Genomic DNA, 15,349 nt, shown 5'->3' with positions numbered 1-15,349 from the left:
AAGTGGATCCTGTCGGATCAACATCTTAATCGTTTGACCGTCTGTGACTATTTGAACGTGTACGATCAATTCAAGTGCTCTCGTCTAGTGCTATTATCTAGTAAAATCTAGTAAAATGGGGGACCCTGATGGAAACAAGACAAACGTCTTTCTCAGGTCTGCATCCCCTTAACAATTGTATGTATTGAGCCGTACTGTATTGTACCCATTCTGCAATCTGTTAAATAAAGTTTTCATTCATTCATTCATACTAGCAGGGCCGTGCAGAGACCTGTAGAGGGACACATTTAAAAAAGGGCACATGTATCAAAATGTTAGAACACCAACTACAGCGTAACGTAACCAGCCAAACTATAGCATTAGCCACCAATATTCAGAGAATGTAACACGGAATCTTACAACAAACTGCATCATACTCTATGATTACGCCTTAGAATAGTTGGGGATTTATCAAAATGTATTATAGATTTCTATTGGCTAATGGGCCCGTCATTCCAAGAGGGAGGGCGACGCGTCACGCAACGTAACAGAAAACCACGTACCTCAGACAGACTCAGGCTTTCAAATATTTATTTTTATTTATAATATTATTAAAATTATTCTTGATGAGGACCATGGGCATTGCTCTTTACAAAAAAATTATAATAAAAAAAAAAGCCTTGCCAAAAAAGGGCACTTTGGTCATCAAGGGGCACATGTGCAAGTGGCCAAAGCCCCCCCCCCCCTCTGCACGTGCCTGAGTACTAGAGTGATTGGAATGGGACATTTCTTAATACTTAAACACCGTGACCAGAGCTCAGTGTCTAACTGATGTCTTGTTGCTGATGTCCAGTCGTCTTCTCTGCTCCGTTCTCAGTACCTGAAGAAGAGAGACGCAGAAAGCTTTACTGCATTAAAGTAATAAGACACTAACACTGCCAGGGTTAGGGGTTCCATTGTAGCTTAACGGGTAGAGCAAGGCACTAACACTGCCAGGGTTAGGGGTTCCATTCCCCGTGTAGCTTAACGGGTAGAGCAAGGCACTAACACTGCCAGGGTTAGTGGTTCCATTCCCCGTGTAGCTTAACGGGTAGAGCAAGGCACTAACACTGCCAAGGTTAGGGGTTCCATTCCCCTTGTAGCTTAATGGGTAGAGCAAGGCACTAACACTGCCAAGGTTAGGGGTTCCATTCCCTGTGTAGCTTAATGGGTAGAGCAAGGCACTAACACTGCCAAGGTTAGGGGTTCCATTCCCCATGTAGCTTAACGGGTAGAGCAAGGCACTAACACTGCCAAGGTTAGTGGTTCCATTCCCCTTGTAGCTTAATGGGTAGAGCAAGGCACTAACACTGCCAGGGTTAGGGGTTCCATTCCCCATGTAGCTTAACGGGTAGAGCAAGGCACTAACTGCCATGGTAAGGAATTCAATACATACTGTGTGTTGTGTTATGTTATGTTATGTTATGTTATGTTATGTTGTGTTATGTTATGTTATGTTATGTTATGTTGTGTTATGTTATGTTATGTTATGTTGTGTTGTGTTATGTTATGTTATGTTATGTTATGTTATGTTATGTTGTGTTATGTTATGTTATGTTATGTTGTGTTATGTTATGTTATGTTGTGTTATGTTATGTTATGTTGTGTTATGTTATGTTATGTTATGTTGTGTTATGTTATGTTATGTTATGTTATGTTGTGTTATGTTATGTTATGTTATGTTATGTTATGTTATGTTATGTTATGTTATGTTATGTTGTGTTGTGTTATGTTATGTTATGTTATGTTATGTTGTGTTATGTTATGTTATGTTATGTTATGTTATGTTGTGTTATGTTATGTTATGTTATGTTATGTTACGTTATGTTATGTTATGTTGTGTTATGTTATGTTATGTTATGTTATGTTGTGTTGTGTTATGTTATGTTATGTTGTGTTATGTTATGTTATGTTATGTTGTGTTATGTTATGTTATGTTGTGTTATGTTATGTTGTGTTATGTTATGTTATGTTATGTTATGTTATGTTGTGTTATGTTATGTTATGTTATGTTGTGTTATGTTATGTTGTGTTGTGTTATGTTATGTTGTGTTATGTTATGTTATGTTGTGTTATGTTGTGTTGTGTTGTGTTATGTTATGTTATGTTATGTTATGTTATGTTATGTTGTGTTGTGTTATGTTATGTTATGTTATGTTGTGTTATGTTATGTTGTGTTGTGTTGTGTTATGTTATGTTGTGTTGTGTTATGTTATGTTATGTTATGTTGTGTTATGTTATGTTATGTTGTGTTATGTTATGTTATGTTGTGTTGTGTTGTGTTGTGTTGTGTTGTGTTGTGTTGTGTTGTGTTATGTTATGTTATGTTGTGTTGTGTTATGTTATGTTGTGTTGTGTTATGTTATGTTGTGTTGTGTTGTGTTATGTTATGTTATGTTATGTTATGTTGTGTTGTGTTATGTTATGTTATGTTATGTTATGTTATGTTGTGTTGTGTTGTGTTATGTTATGTTATGTTATGTTATGTTATGTTATGTTATGTTGTGTTGTGTTGTGTTGTGTTGTGTTATGTTATGCTGTGTTATGTTATGTTATGTTGTGTTATGTTATGTTGTGTTGTGTTGTGTTATGTTATGTTATGTTGTGTTATGTTATGTTATGTTATGTTGTGTTGTGTTATGTTATGTTATGTTATGCTGTGTTATGTTATGTTATGTTATGTTATGTTGTGTTATGTTATGTTATGTTGTGTTATGTTATGTTATGTTATGCTGTGTTATGTTATGTTATGTTGTGTTATGTTATGTTATGCTGTGTTATGTTATGTTGTGTTATGTTATGTTATGTTATGTTATGTTATGCTGTGTTATGTTGTGTTATGTTATGTTATGTTATGTTATGTTATGTTATGCTGTGTTATGTTATGTTATGTTATGTTATGCTGTGTTATGTTATGTTATGTTGTGTTATGTTATGTTATGCTGTGTTATGTTATGTTGTGTTATGTTATGTTATGTTATGTTGTGTTATGTTATGTTATGTTATGTTATGTTGTGTTATGTTATGTTATGTTATGCTGTGTTATGTTATGTTATGTTATGTTGTGTTATGTTATGTTATGTTATGTTGTGTTATGTTATGTTATGCTGTGTTATGTTATGTTGTGTTATGTTATGTTATGTTGTGTTATGTTATGTTATGCTGTGTTATGTTATGTTATGTTGTGTTATGTTATGTTATGCTGTGTTATGTTATGTTATGCTGTGTTATGTTATGTTATGTTGTGTTATGTTATGTTATGTTATGTTATGTTGTGTTATGTTATGTTATGTTCATATGTTATGTTATGTTATATATCATCTGGCTTTGCGTCTTGCTCTGCCTTCTGAGATAACCCATTATCTCCAGCACCTAGTGTGCTCTGGGAAACAAAACAAATGCACCCACTTGCACGTGACCACGCCACTCCCATGCGTCCCCTATATTACGCCGGAAGTGGTCACGCCTCACCCTTCCTCATTCGTTTCCAACGCGGAAGCAGCTCAGACGCACTTTTGAACTGGAACAACTTTGTATCAGGGGATACGACCGAGAATGTAGGGAAGAATTACGCAATGTTGGGCTTCGCATCTTCACCAAGTGCGTGGAGACCGCGCTGGGGCCTCTGCGTCGTCAGGGGATACGAATTTTATTCTACCCTGGACGACGTTCTGGTCCTCGGCCGGTCAGAGAAGATCGCCAGGTCTCATACCAGAAGAAGAAGTTGCCTTTGAGAACCAATGGTTCTCGAGCCGTAATGGCACATGGGGCAGGAGCCTATCTCCTGTTTCCGTAGCGTGAGGCAGCTTGGACATGACGCTAGTATGTCGCAAGGACTTCCCCCCAAACCAACCCATGATGCTGAGTGTCAAGCAGGGAGGCTATGGGTACCATTTTTTAAATAGTCTTTGGTATGACTCTGCCGGGGCTTGAACTCCCAGCCTCCCGAACTCAGGGCGGACACTCTACCCACGAGGCCACTGAGCCGGCAGCTCTACCAGGCAGGTGGTGGAATTCCTCACCAGTCTGGGTTTTGCTGTAGACTGGAAGTAGAGTATTCCTATTCCCAGTCAACGGGTGGAGTACTTGGGCTTATTTCTAAGGCGCTCTCAGAGCGGCGGCGAGTGGATGTTCTCGGCGCGCTTGGGAGGTTCCGTCCTAGGACGGTTACGGCGCTGTCCGTGATGCGCCTGCTCGGTATGATGGCATCTGCTCACTCTGTGGTCCCTCTTGGCCTCTTCTTCATGAGGAGGATACAGAAGTGGTTTTCCAGTATGGAAATAGACCCGGTGAGAGGCAAGTGGAAGTGGCTGAAGGTTCCCATGTCGGTACTGGGGGACCTCGCCCTCTGGGGAGGGCCTGGGGCCCTCACCAGCGGGGTCCCCATGGGCAGCAGGCTGTCACACGTCACGGTTCTCATGGACGTGTCGGGCCAACGCAGTAGGGTGCAGCTGGCAGGACCATGCTGGCCGGTCTGCACTACATTTCAATGTGTTGGACTTGAAGGCCATCCTTCTGGTCCTCAAACGGCTCGGCCACCTTGTGGTGGGCAAGCATGTTTTGATCAGGACGGACAACACGACGTCAGCGTTGTATATCGACAGACAGGGAGGAGTACACTCCCCCCGTCTGCACTGGGCGGCAGTCGAGCTCTGGCTATGGGCGTCTCTCAATCTGCGCAGCCTGAGGGCTCTCCACATCACCGGCAGGGAGAATGTGGGTGCAGATGTGATGTCGCGGGGCGGTCTTCACCCCGACGAGTGGGGACTACGTCCGGACATAGTCAGACAGGTCTGGGACCGATTCGGGGAGGCCACGGTGGACCTGTTTGCGAGCAGACAGTCCCACCAGTGCCCCTTGTGGTTCTCGGTCAGTCGGAAGGCAACCCCTCTCTGGGGGTGGTTACCTTCTCGATGTGTCCGTGGCTGCCCGGGATTCTGTACGCGTTCCCCCCCCATACACCTGATGGCTCAGCTGTTGGGGCGGGTACGTCAGGAGCGCAGGACTTTGATCCTGGTCGCGCCGGGCCGGGGCTCGGCTGTGTGGTTCCCGGCCCTGATTCAGCTCTTGGTGGCCCCGCCGTGGCCTGTTCCGTGGTCACCGCGGGCCATCTCTCAGGCACGCGGAACTCTGTTCTGCCTCCTGTTCTGGGGCAGCCTCTAGGCTTGGCTGCTGAAAGGGTGAATCTGGTGGGGAATGCGTCCTAACTCTTCTGTGGTTAACGCCATCCGGAACGCGCTCGCTCCGTCCACTACAGCGGCTTACGCAGGGAAGTGGCGTATGGTCGAGAGTGGGGGGCAGAACATTGCTCAGCCACCCTCTCGTGGGACGTTCTTGCTTGGCGCACGGCGTCTCAAGCCTGTGGAACGTTCTCTGTCTCCGAGTCGGGACCTCCAACTGTTCTGGAAAGGCTGTTGGGGGCCCCGTTTGAGCCTTTTGAGCAGGCACCATTGGATTGTCTGTCTTACGACTGCATTCCTTTTTTGGGCCATCAACTCCGCTGAATGCGTGGGTGAGCCATGTGCTCTCTCAGTGCGGTCGGAGTACCTGTCTATTCGAGCCGATAGCAGGCGACTCTGTGGCCTGATCCGGCCTTCGTGCCAATGAATATCGGGAGCTCTTGTCGTTCCTGGGATATGGTGCTTCAGGCGTTTCGCACTCCTCCTCACGCTAGTGGGTTGGAGGTGAGCCTTCACCTGTTGTGTCCTCTCCATGCACTGAAGGTTTACCTTAGTCGCACGCGGGATCTCAGGGCTTCCGATCAACTGTTTGTTTGTTACGGTGGCCCTCGCGCGGGTGAGGCGCTGTCCAAGCAGCGCCTGTCACATTGGTTGTGCGAGGGCATTGCTCTTTGCTACACGTTGGCTGGACAGGTTCCCCCCGGGGGCGTCAGGGCGCACTCCACTCGTGGTGTGGCCTCGGTGGAGGACATTTGTGCTGCGGCCTCCTGGTCCTCCCCAAGTCCTTTCGTTACGTTTTACCTTATGGACATGACTGGGGGTTCTGTCTCCCAGGCTGTCCTGAGGTCCAGGACCTCTCCTGCATCCCGCCATCAGGTGGGCTAGCAGGGGTGTGTGGGTGTGGACCGCGGGGTGCTGTGTCACACGTGGTCCCGCTTGCGCTGTGCGTTCGGAGGTGCCTGGTTCCCCTTTTTTCGCACTTTGGTGGAGTTGACTGCCTCCCCCCCTTCGTTAGGACGGGCAGGTGGACGGGACTCCCCTCCTCCCTGGCTGGGGCTTACGGGCCCTCAGGGGGTGCATTTGTCGGGGCCACGCGTCCGCTCTGCCCTTTATCTCAGAAGGCAGAGCGAGACGCGAAGCCAGATGATATATAACGTAAGGTTATCCTATAACCCTAGTTATATGAATACTGGCTGAGCGTCTCGCTCTTAGCGCCCTGAGGTCCCTTGGATGTTTTCCGCTTATGGAAATCGAACTGGGAAGGGTGAGGCGTGACCACTTCCGGCGTAATATAGGGGACGCATGGGAGTGGCGTGGTCACGTGCAAGTGGGTGCATTTGTTTTGTTTCCCAGAGCACACTAGGTGCTGGAGATAATGGGTTATCTCAGAAGGCAGAGCGAGACGCTCAGCCAGTATTCATATAACTAGGGTTATAGGATAACCTTACATTATGTTATGTTATGTTATGTTATGCTATGCTATGCTATGTTATGTTATGCTATGTTATGTTATGTTTTTTTTTTATTATTATTATCTTTCCCCCCCCTCCTTTTTCCGATTTTTCTCCCATCCCACTGTTAGTCGTTATGCCAATTCCCAACCCCCTTCCTGGTTGTTGCGCACTCCCCCCTACTGTTGGTCCGGGAGGCCGGAGACTGTCACATGCTTTCCTCCGACGCATGTGCAGCCAGCCGGCAGCCAGCCTGGCAGCACAGATTCTCACCGGGAGAGTGTAACGTGTGGAAGGTCACACTACCTCCATCCAGATCCTACCCTCGCTGTGCAGGCGCCCCGACCGAACTGTAGGGGTCGCTGTCCACAACGCCCAGGACCCACCCATCAGCTTTCCCACCCCTAACACTGCCAATTGTGTTAGTATGAACGACCAGCCAAGCTGATAGCAACGCCGAGAGCTGGATTCGAACCCAGCGTCTCCAGCGTTGATGGATGTTATGTTATGTTCATATGTTATGTTATGTTATGTTGTGTTGTGCTGTGTTGTGTTGTGTTGTGTTGTGTTATGCTATGCTATGCTATGCTGTTATGTTGTGTTGTGTTGTGCTATGTTATGTTATGCTATGCTATGTTATGTTGTGTTGTGTTGTGTTGCTATGTTATGTTATGTTATGTTGTGTTGTAATGTGTTGTGGGTTGTTGTGTTGTGTTATGTTTATATGTTATGGTGTGTTGTGTTGTGTTATGTTCATATGTTATGTTATGTTCATATGTTATGTTGTGTTGTGTTGTGTTGTGTTATGTTCATATGTTATGTTATGTTCATATGTTGTGTTGTGTTGTGTTGTGTTATGTTATGTTCATATGTAATGTTGTGTTATGTTATGAGTTGAGTTGAGTTGACTCACGCGGACATCTGACATCCAGACAGGTGGGCGTAGTTTCCGGTGTAACGAACATCACAGCGAACCACGTTATTACTGTAGTCAGATTCAGGTACCTGATAACTAGGGTTTACACTGACCTACACACACACACACACACACACACACATACACACACACACACACACACACACACACACACACACACACATACACACACACACACACACACATACATACACACACACACACACAGACACACACACGGGACACACACACACACATATACACATGTAAATGTTATGTACATTATACCTGTTATGTCTTATTCTATGTCTTATTCTTATTCTTATTACTTGTATTATTGCACAATCGCTGCGGGCATGACCACCCATATTTCACTGTATGCTTGTATGCTGTGACAAATAAAACTCTTGACTCTTGACTCTTGACTCTACTATGCTATTATACCTATACTACTACCTATATGCTACTATGTCTATACTGAGTGGTATGGCCAACCTTCATTGATTGATTGATTGATTGAAAAGTTTATTAACAGATTGCAGAATGGGTACAGTACAGTACAGCTCAATACATACAATTGTTAAGAGGATGCAGACCTGAGAAAGACTTTCGTCTTGTTTCCATCAGGGTCCCCCATTTTCAATTCATCATATGACACACATGACATACAGATAGACAGTACTGCTACATCTATACATTTATGACATACCAGATTTTCAAATACAGTACTGTTTGTGATACTAAAAAAATCCAGAAGAAGAGTATATACATTTGACATAGAAACTGTGCATTGGGGGAGGTTGGGTAGGTGGGGTGGGGCTGTACATTGGAGGTGGGGGGGGGGGGGGGGGGGTTGGGTAGGGGGGGGGGACACTGTACATTGGAATACTGACATACATTTGACATGGAAACTGTACATTGGAGGAGGTTGGGTAGGTGGGGTGGGGTTGGGTGGGGCTGTACATTGGAATAGCCATGCTTGGTCTTTATTGTACAACTGGGTTAGGACATTTGTAGGGGCCAGTTTTGAATTGCAGTCTCCCGTAGGTGTTCTTTGAGAGTGTTTTTGAAGGTGGGTAGTGATTTACATTCCTTTACAGCTTTGGGTAGGGCGTTCCACATTGTTGTGGCATAATTGCGAAACGTGTTTAGTCCCTTGTTTGAGCCGAATCTGGGTTTTACATGATTTGTGGAGCTCCCTCTGGTGTTGTGATCGTGGTATTCACTGACCTTTGGGAAGTATTTTGACATGTACATGGGTACCTTGGTCGTGTAGTGTATCTTGTAGACCAGGCCCATTGCAAGTTGCTGTACTCTGTCGTCTACTCTAAGCCATCCTAGGTTGGCAAAGTGTGCAGGGGTGAGGTGGGTTCTAGGAGTCAGGTCAAGCAGTAGTCTGACTAGTTTGTTTTGAGATGTTTGTAATTTGGTTTTTAGTGCCTTTGAGGTGCTTTGGTACCATGAGGTGCAAGCATAGTCGTAGTACCCTTGAATGAGTGCTCCTGCCAGAGTCTTCAGGGTATTCTTGTTTACCAGGGAGGAGATCCGGTACAAGAATCGAGTTCGTTGATTGACTTTTTTTATTACATTGGATGCCATTTTGTCACAGGAAAGATTAGCCTCTAGGATGGAACCCAGGTAGGTAATTTCATCTTTCCTTGTGACAATATTGTCACCCACTGTAACTGGGAAGCCGTCTGTTTTGCTGAGTTTGTTATTTGAACCGAAGAGAATGGACTCTGTTTTGCCCATGTGTAATGATAGTTTGTTATCAGCGAGCCATATGCAGATTTTGCCTAGTTCCGAGCTGAGAGTTTTTTCAACCTGTAACTTGTTCTTGTCAGAGACCAGCAGGGCTGAGTCGTCCGCAAACAGGAACAAGTTGCAGTCACAAGCTGACGACATGTCATTTGCATAAATTAGGAACAGTAGTGGTCCTAGTATGCTTCCTTGTGGAACACCACAGTTCACTGTGAGGGGGGGGGATAGGGTACCGTTTACCTCCACCATCTGTTCTCTCCCCTCCAGGTAGGATTGTATCCAGCTCACTGATAAACTATCAAAACCAATTGCTTTTAGCTTGTCAATCAGAATGGTGTGATTGACAGTGTCGAAGGCCTTTTGTAGGTCCAGCATGACCATGCCGCAGTATTTGCCTGCGTCCACCTCTTGCTTGATGTGGTCGTTCAAATAGAGAAGGCATGTGTCAGTGGAGTGGGATGTTCTGAAGCCAGATTGGAATTCGTAGATTAGATTTTGACATTCATGACATACTGTAGTAGTTTGTATATATCAGTGTTATGACCAACCTTCAGGATATAGTTTCCAGGTTTCACATCTGTTATGTCGACCCATTGGCAGTCGATGTCAGCGTTGTAGGTGTCGTAACATCCTGGACTCAGCCCCTAGCGTTCACACAGACATCTGATTTACAAATCATATTCATGGAAGCAGCATTTATAATCTATGATTTAGTCTGTGGACAAGCTTTAATATGTTTATATAATATATTATAGCCTATATAGATGATTCACTGACATTTGACCAGGGTCGATGTGTGGGTTCTACTCTACACAGCAAATCTGTTGTTATAAGAGATATATTGGAACATGGAAATGGAACATTCCAACAGCAGGTCTGTGTGTCTAGTCAGTAGAAATGGAACATTCCAACAGCAGGTCTGTGTGTCTAGTCAGTAGAAATGGAACATTCCAACAGCAGGTCTGTGTGTCTAGTCAGTAGAAATGGAACATTCCAACAGCAGGTCTGTGTGTCTAGTCAGTAGAAATGGAACATTCCATTTGTCTCTCGTGTCTCGTACCTCGCGTCTCCTGTTTCCTGTCTAGTTCACCTGGGTGTGTTATAGTTAACCTGGGTGTGTTATAGTTAACCTGGGTGTGTTATAGTTAACCTGGGTGTGTTATAGTTAACATGGGTGTGTATTAGTTAACCTGGGTGTGTTATAGTTCACCTGGGTGTGTTATAGTTAACATGGGTCTGTATTAGTTAACCTGGGTGTGTTATAGTTAACCTGGGTGTGTTATAGTTAACATGGGTGTGTATTAGTTAACATGGGTGTGTTATAGTTCACCTGGGTGTGTTATAGTTAACCTGGGTGTGTATTAGTTAACCTGCGTGTGTTATAGTTAACCTGGGTGTGTATTAGTTAACCTGGGTGTGAAATAGTTAACCTGGGTGTGTTATAGTTAACCTGGGTGTGTAATAGTTAACCTGGGTGTGTAATAGTTAACCTGGGTGTGTATTAGTTAACCTGGGTATGTTATAGTTAACCTGGGAGTGTAATAGTTAACCTGGGTGTGTAATAGTTAACCTGGGTGTGTAATAGTTAACCTGGGTGTGTATTAGTTAACCTGAGTGTGTTATAGTTAACCTGAGTGTGTTAGATAGTTAACCTGGGTGTGTTATAGTTAACCTGAGTGTGTAATAGTTAACCTGGGTGTGTTATAGTTAACATGGGTGTGTATTAGTTAACCTGGGTGTGTTATAGTTAACCTGGGTGTGTAATAGTTAACCTGGGTGTGTTATAGTTAACCTGGGTGTGTATTAGTTAACCTGGGTGTGTTATAGTTAACCTGGGTGTGTAATAGCTAACCTGAGTGTGTTATAGTTAACCTGGGTGTGTATTAGTTAACCTGGGTGTGTTATAGTTAACCTGGGTGTGTATTAGTTAACCTGGGTGTGTATTAGTTCACCTGGGTGTGTGATAGTTCACCTGGGTGTGTTATAGTTAACCTGGGTGTGTTATAGTTAACCTGGGTGTGTATTAGTTAACCTGGGTGTGTTATAGTTAACCTGGGTGTGTATTAGTTAACCTGGGTGTGTAATAGTTAACCTGGGTGTGTTATAGTTAACCTGGGTGTGTTATAGTTAACCTGGGTGTGTATTAGTTAACCTGGGTGTGTTATAGTTAACCTGGGTGTGTATTAGTTCACCTGGGTGTGTTATAGTTAACCTGGGTGTGTAATAGTTAACCTGGGTGTGTTATAGTTAACCTGGGTGTGTAATAGTTAACCTGGGTGTGTAATAGTTAACCTGGGTGTGTTATAGTTAACCTGGGTGTGTTATAGTTAACCTGGGTGTGTAATAGTTAACCGTGTGTGATAGTTCACCTGGGTGTGTAATAGTTCACCTGGGTGTGTTATAGTTAACCTGGGTGTATTATAGTTAACCTGGGTGTGTAATAGTTAACCTGGGTGTGTGATAGTTCACCTGGGTGTATGATAGTTCACCTGGGTGTGTAATAGTTCACCTGGGTGTGTGATAGTTCACCTGGGTGTATGATAGTTCACCTGGGTGTGTAATAGTTCACCTGGGTGTGTGACGTGCAGGCGAAGCGGCGGTAGTAGCCGTAGTCGCAGGACGTGTCCTCCAGGCAGAAGCTGGCCTTGTGACCCTCCGCGACGCTCCGCTCGGTGCTGGCGTCCAGCAGCTCGTAGTGGCTGAACTCGTCCATGCTGTGGTAGTGTCTGTCCAATATGAATATGAATATGAATAATGATCCCCTGCTCGCTCAAACAATCCCATGTTCCAACCCCCTCCCATTCTTGTTATTCCCCCCACACCTCTCCAATCTGTCTACCCCCCCCCCCCATTTATCCACCTTTTGTGTCTTTATTTGCAGCACCCCTGGACCAAGTAGTGCCTTGCTTAGGACAGGGATGAACACATTGGCATTTGCAGAGAACAAACATGTGACCTCCTGGTTACAGAATGGTTAGGGTTAGGTAAACACCAGGAAACCACTTTAACAGTGATTAGAGCGCGTCACTCAGCAGAATATCACTTTAACAGTGATTAGAGCTCGTCACTCAGAAGAATACCACTTTAACAGTGATTAGAGCTCGTCACTCAGCAGAATACCACTTTAACAGTGATTAGAGCGCGTCACTCAGCAGAATACCACTTTAACAGTGATTAGAGCACTCAGCAGAATACCACTTTAACAGTGATTAGAGCGCGTCACTCAGCAGAATACCACTTTAACAGTGAATAGAGCAGGTCACTCAGCAGAATACCACTTTAACAGTGATTAGAGCTCGTCACTCAGCAGAATACCACTTTAACTGTGATTAGAGCTCGTCACTCAGCAGAATACCACTTTAACAGTGATTAGAGCTCGTCACTCAGCAGAATACACCTTTAACAGTGATTAGAGCAGGTCACTCAGCAGAATACCACTTTAACAGTGATTAGAGCGCGTCACTCAGCAGAATACCACTTTAACAGTGATTAGAGCGCGTCACTCAGCAGAATACCACTTTAACAGTGATTAGAGCTCGTCACTCAGCAGAATACCACTTTAACAGTGATTAGAGCTCGTCACTCAGCAGAATACCACTTTAACAGTGATTAGAGCACTCAGCAGAATACCACTTTAACAGTGATTAGAGCTCGTCACTCAGCAGAATACCACTTTAACAGTGATTAGAGCGCGTCACTCAGCAGAATACCACTTTAACCGTGATTAGAGCTTGTCACTCAGCAGAATACCACTTTAACAGTGATTAGAGCTCGTCACTCAGCAGAATACCACTTTAACAGTGATTAGAGCTTGTCACTCAGCAGAATACCACTTTAACAGTGATTAGAGCAGGTCACTCAGCAGAATACCACTTTAACAGTGATTAGAGCGCGTCACTCAGCAGAATACCACTTTAACAGTGATCAGAGCTCGTCACTCAGCAGAATACCACTTTAACAGTGATTAGAGCACTCAGCAGAATACCACTTTAACAGTGATTAGAGCTTGTCACTCAGCAGAATACCACTTTAACAGTGATTAGAGCGCGTCACTCAGCAGAATACCACTTTAACAGTGATTAGAGCTCGTCACTCAGCAGAATACCACTTTAACAGTGATTAGAGCGCGTCACTCAGCAGAATACCACTTTAACAGTGATTAGAGCTCGTCACTCAGCAGAATACCACTTTAACGGTGATTAGAGCGCGTCACTCAGCAGAATACCACTTTAACGGTGATTAGAGCTCGTCACTCAGCAGAATACCACTTTAACGGTGATTAGAGCGTGTCACTCAGCAGAATACCACTTTAACGGTGATTAGAGCTTGTCACTCAGCAGAATACCACTTTAACAGTGATTAGAGCGCGTCACTCAGCAGAATACCACTTTAAGCAGCAGAATACCACTTTAACAGTGATCAGAGCTCGTCACTCAGCAGAATACCACTTTAACAGTGATTAGAGCTTGTCACTCAGCAGAATACCACTTTAACAGTGATTAGAGCGCGTCACTCAGCAGAATACCACTTTAACAGTGATTAGAGCTCGTCGCTCAGCAGAATACCACTTTAACAGTGATTAGAGCTCGTCACTCAGCAGAATACCACTTTAACGGTGATTAGAGCACTCAGCAGAATACCACTTTAACAGTGATTAGAGCGCGTCACTCAGCAGAATACCACTTTAACAGTGATTAGAGCTCGTCACTCAGCAGAATACCACTTTAACAGTGATTAGAGCAGGTCACTCAGCAGAATACCACTTTAACGGTGATCAGAGCACTCAGCAGTATACCACTTCAACAGTGATTAGAGCTCGTCACTCAGCAGAATACCACTTTAACGGTGATTAGAGCACTCAGCAGAATACCACTTTAACAGTGATTAGAGCGCGTCACTCAGCAGAACACCACTTTAACAGTGATTAGAGCAGGTCACTCAGCAGAATACCACTTTAACAGTGATTAGAGCTCGTCACTCAGCAGAATACCACTTTAACAGTGATTAGAGCGCGTCACTCAGCAGAATACCACTTTAACAGTGATTAGAGCTTGTCACTCAGCAGAATACCACTTTAACAGTGATTAGAGCTCGTCACTCAGCAGAATACCACTTTAACAGTGATTAGAGCTCGTCACTCAGCAGAATACCACTTTAACGGTGATCAGAGCACTCAGCAGAATACCACTTTAACAGTGATTAGAGCTCGTCACTCAGCAGAATACCACTTTAACAGTGATCAGAGCTCGTCACTCAGCAGAATACCACTTTAACAGTGATTAGAGCTTGTCACTCAGCAGAATACCACTTTAACAGTGATTAGAGCGCGTCACTCAGCAGAATACCACTTTAACAGTGATTAGAGCTCGTCACTCAGCAGAATACCACTTTAACAGTGATTAGAGCGCGTCACTCAGCAGAATACCACTTTAACTGTGATTAGAGCTCGTCACTCAGCAGAATACCACTTTAACGGTGATTAGAGCTCGTCACTCAGCAGAATACCACTTTAACGGTGATCAGAGCACTCAGCAGAATACCACTTTAACAGTGATTAGAGCTCGTCACTCAGCAGAATACCACTTTAGCGGTGATTAGAGCACTCAGCAGAATACCACTTTAACAGTGATTAGAGCGCGTCACTCAGCAGAATACCACTTTAACAGTGATTAGAGCTCATCACTCAGCAGAATACCACTTTAACAGTGATTAGAGCTCGTCACTCAGCAGAATACCACTTTAACTGTGATTAGAGCGCGTCACTCAGCAGAATACCACTTTAACAGTGATTAGAGCTCGTCACTCAGCAGAATACCACTTTAACGGTGATTAGAGCTCGTCACTCAGCAGAATACCACTTTAACAGTGATTAGAGCACTCAGCAGAATACCACTTTAACAGTGATTAGAGCGCGTCACTCAGCAGAATACCACTTTAACAGTGATTAGAGCTCGTCACTCAGCAGAATACCACTTTAACAGTGATTAGAGCTCGTCACTCAGCAGAATACCACTTTAACAGTG

At 44.4% G+C, this 15,349-nt stretch overlaps 1 protein-coding gene across 1 annotated transcript in view; it reads right to left on the bottom strand.

Annotated features, from left to right (window-relative positions):
- Positions 1-553: 553 nt before the first annotated feature.
- The window catches only part of loxa (lysyl oxidase a), a 52,031-nt gene continuing 37,235 nt past the window's right edge, over positions 554-15,349 (bottom strand). Inside the window, exons 4-7 of the mRNA XM_084324724.1 lie at positions 11,896-12,052; positions 9,875-9,970; positions 7,563-7,678; positions 554-859 (exon numbers count right to left, since the gene is read on the bottom strand). Coding sequence (XP_084180850.1) covers positions 853-859; positions 7,563-7,678; positions 9,875-9,970; positions 11,896-12,052 — 376 coding nt within the window. The 3' untranslated portion in view covers positions 554-852. The remainder of the gene's footprint in view (positions 860-7,562; positions 7,679-9,874; positions 9,971-11,895; positions 12,053-15,349) is intronic.

This window comes from Notolepis coatsorum (genome assembly GCF_963971535.1).
Source record: "Notolepis coatsorum genome assembly, chromosome: 11".
NCBI lineage: Eukaryota > Metazoa > Chordata > Actinopteri > Aulopiformes > Paralepididae > Notolepis > Notolepis coatsorum.
This window is presented reverse-complemented; position numbering and strand designations above follow the sequence as displayed.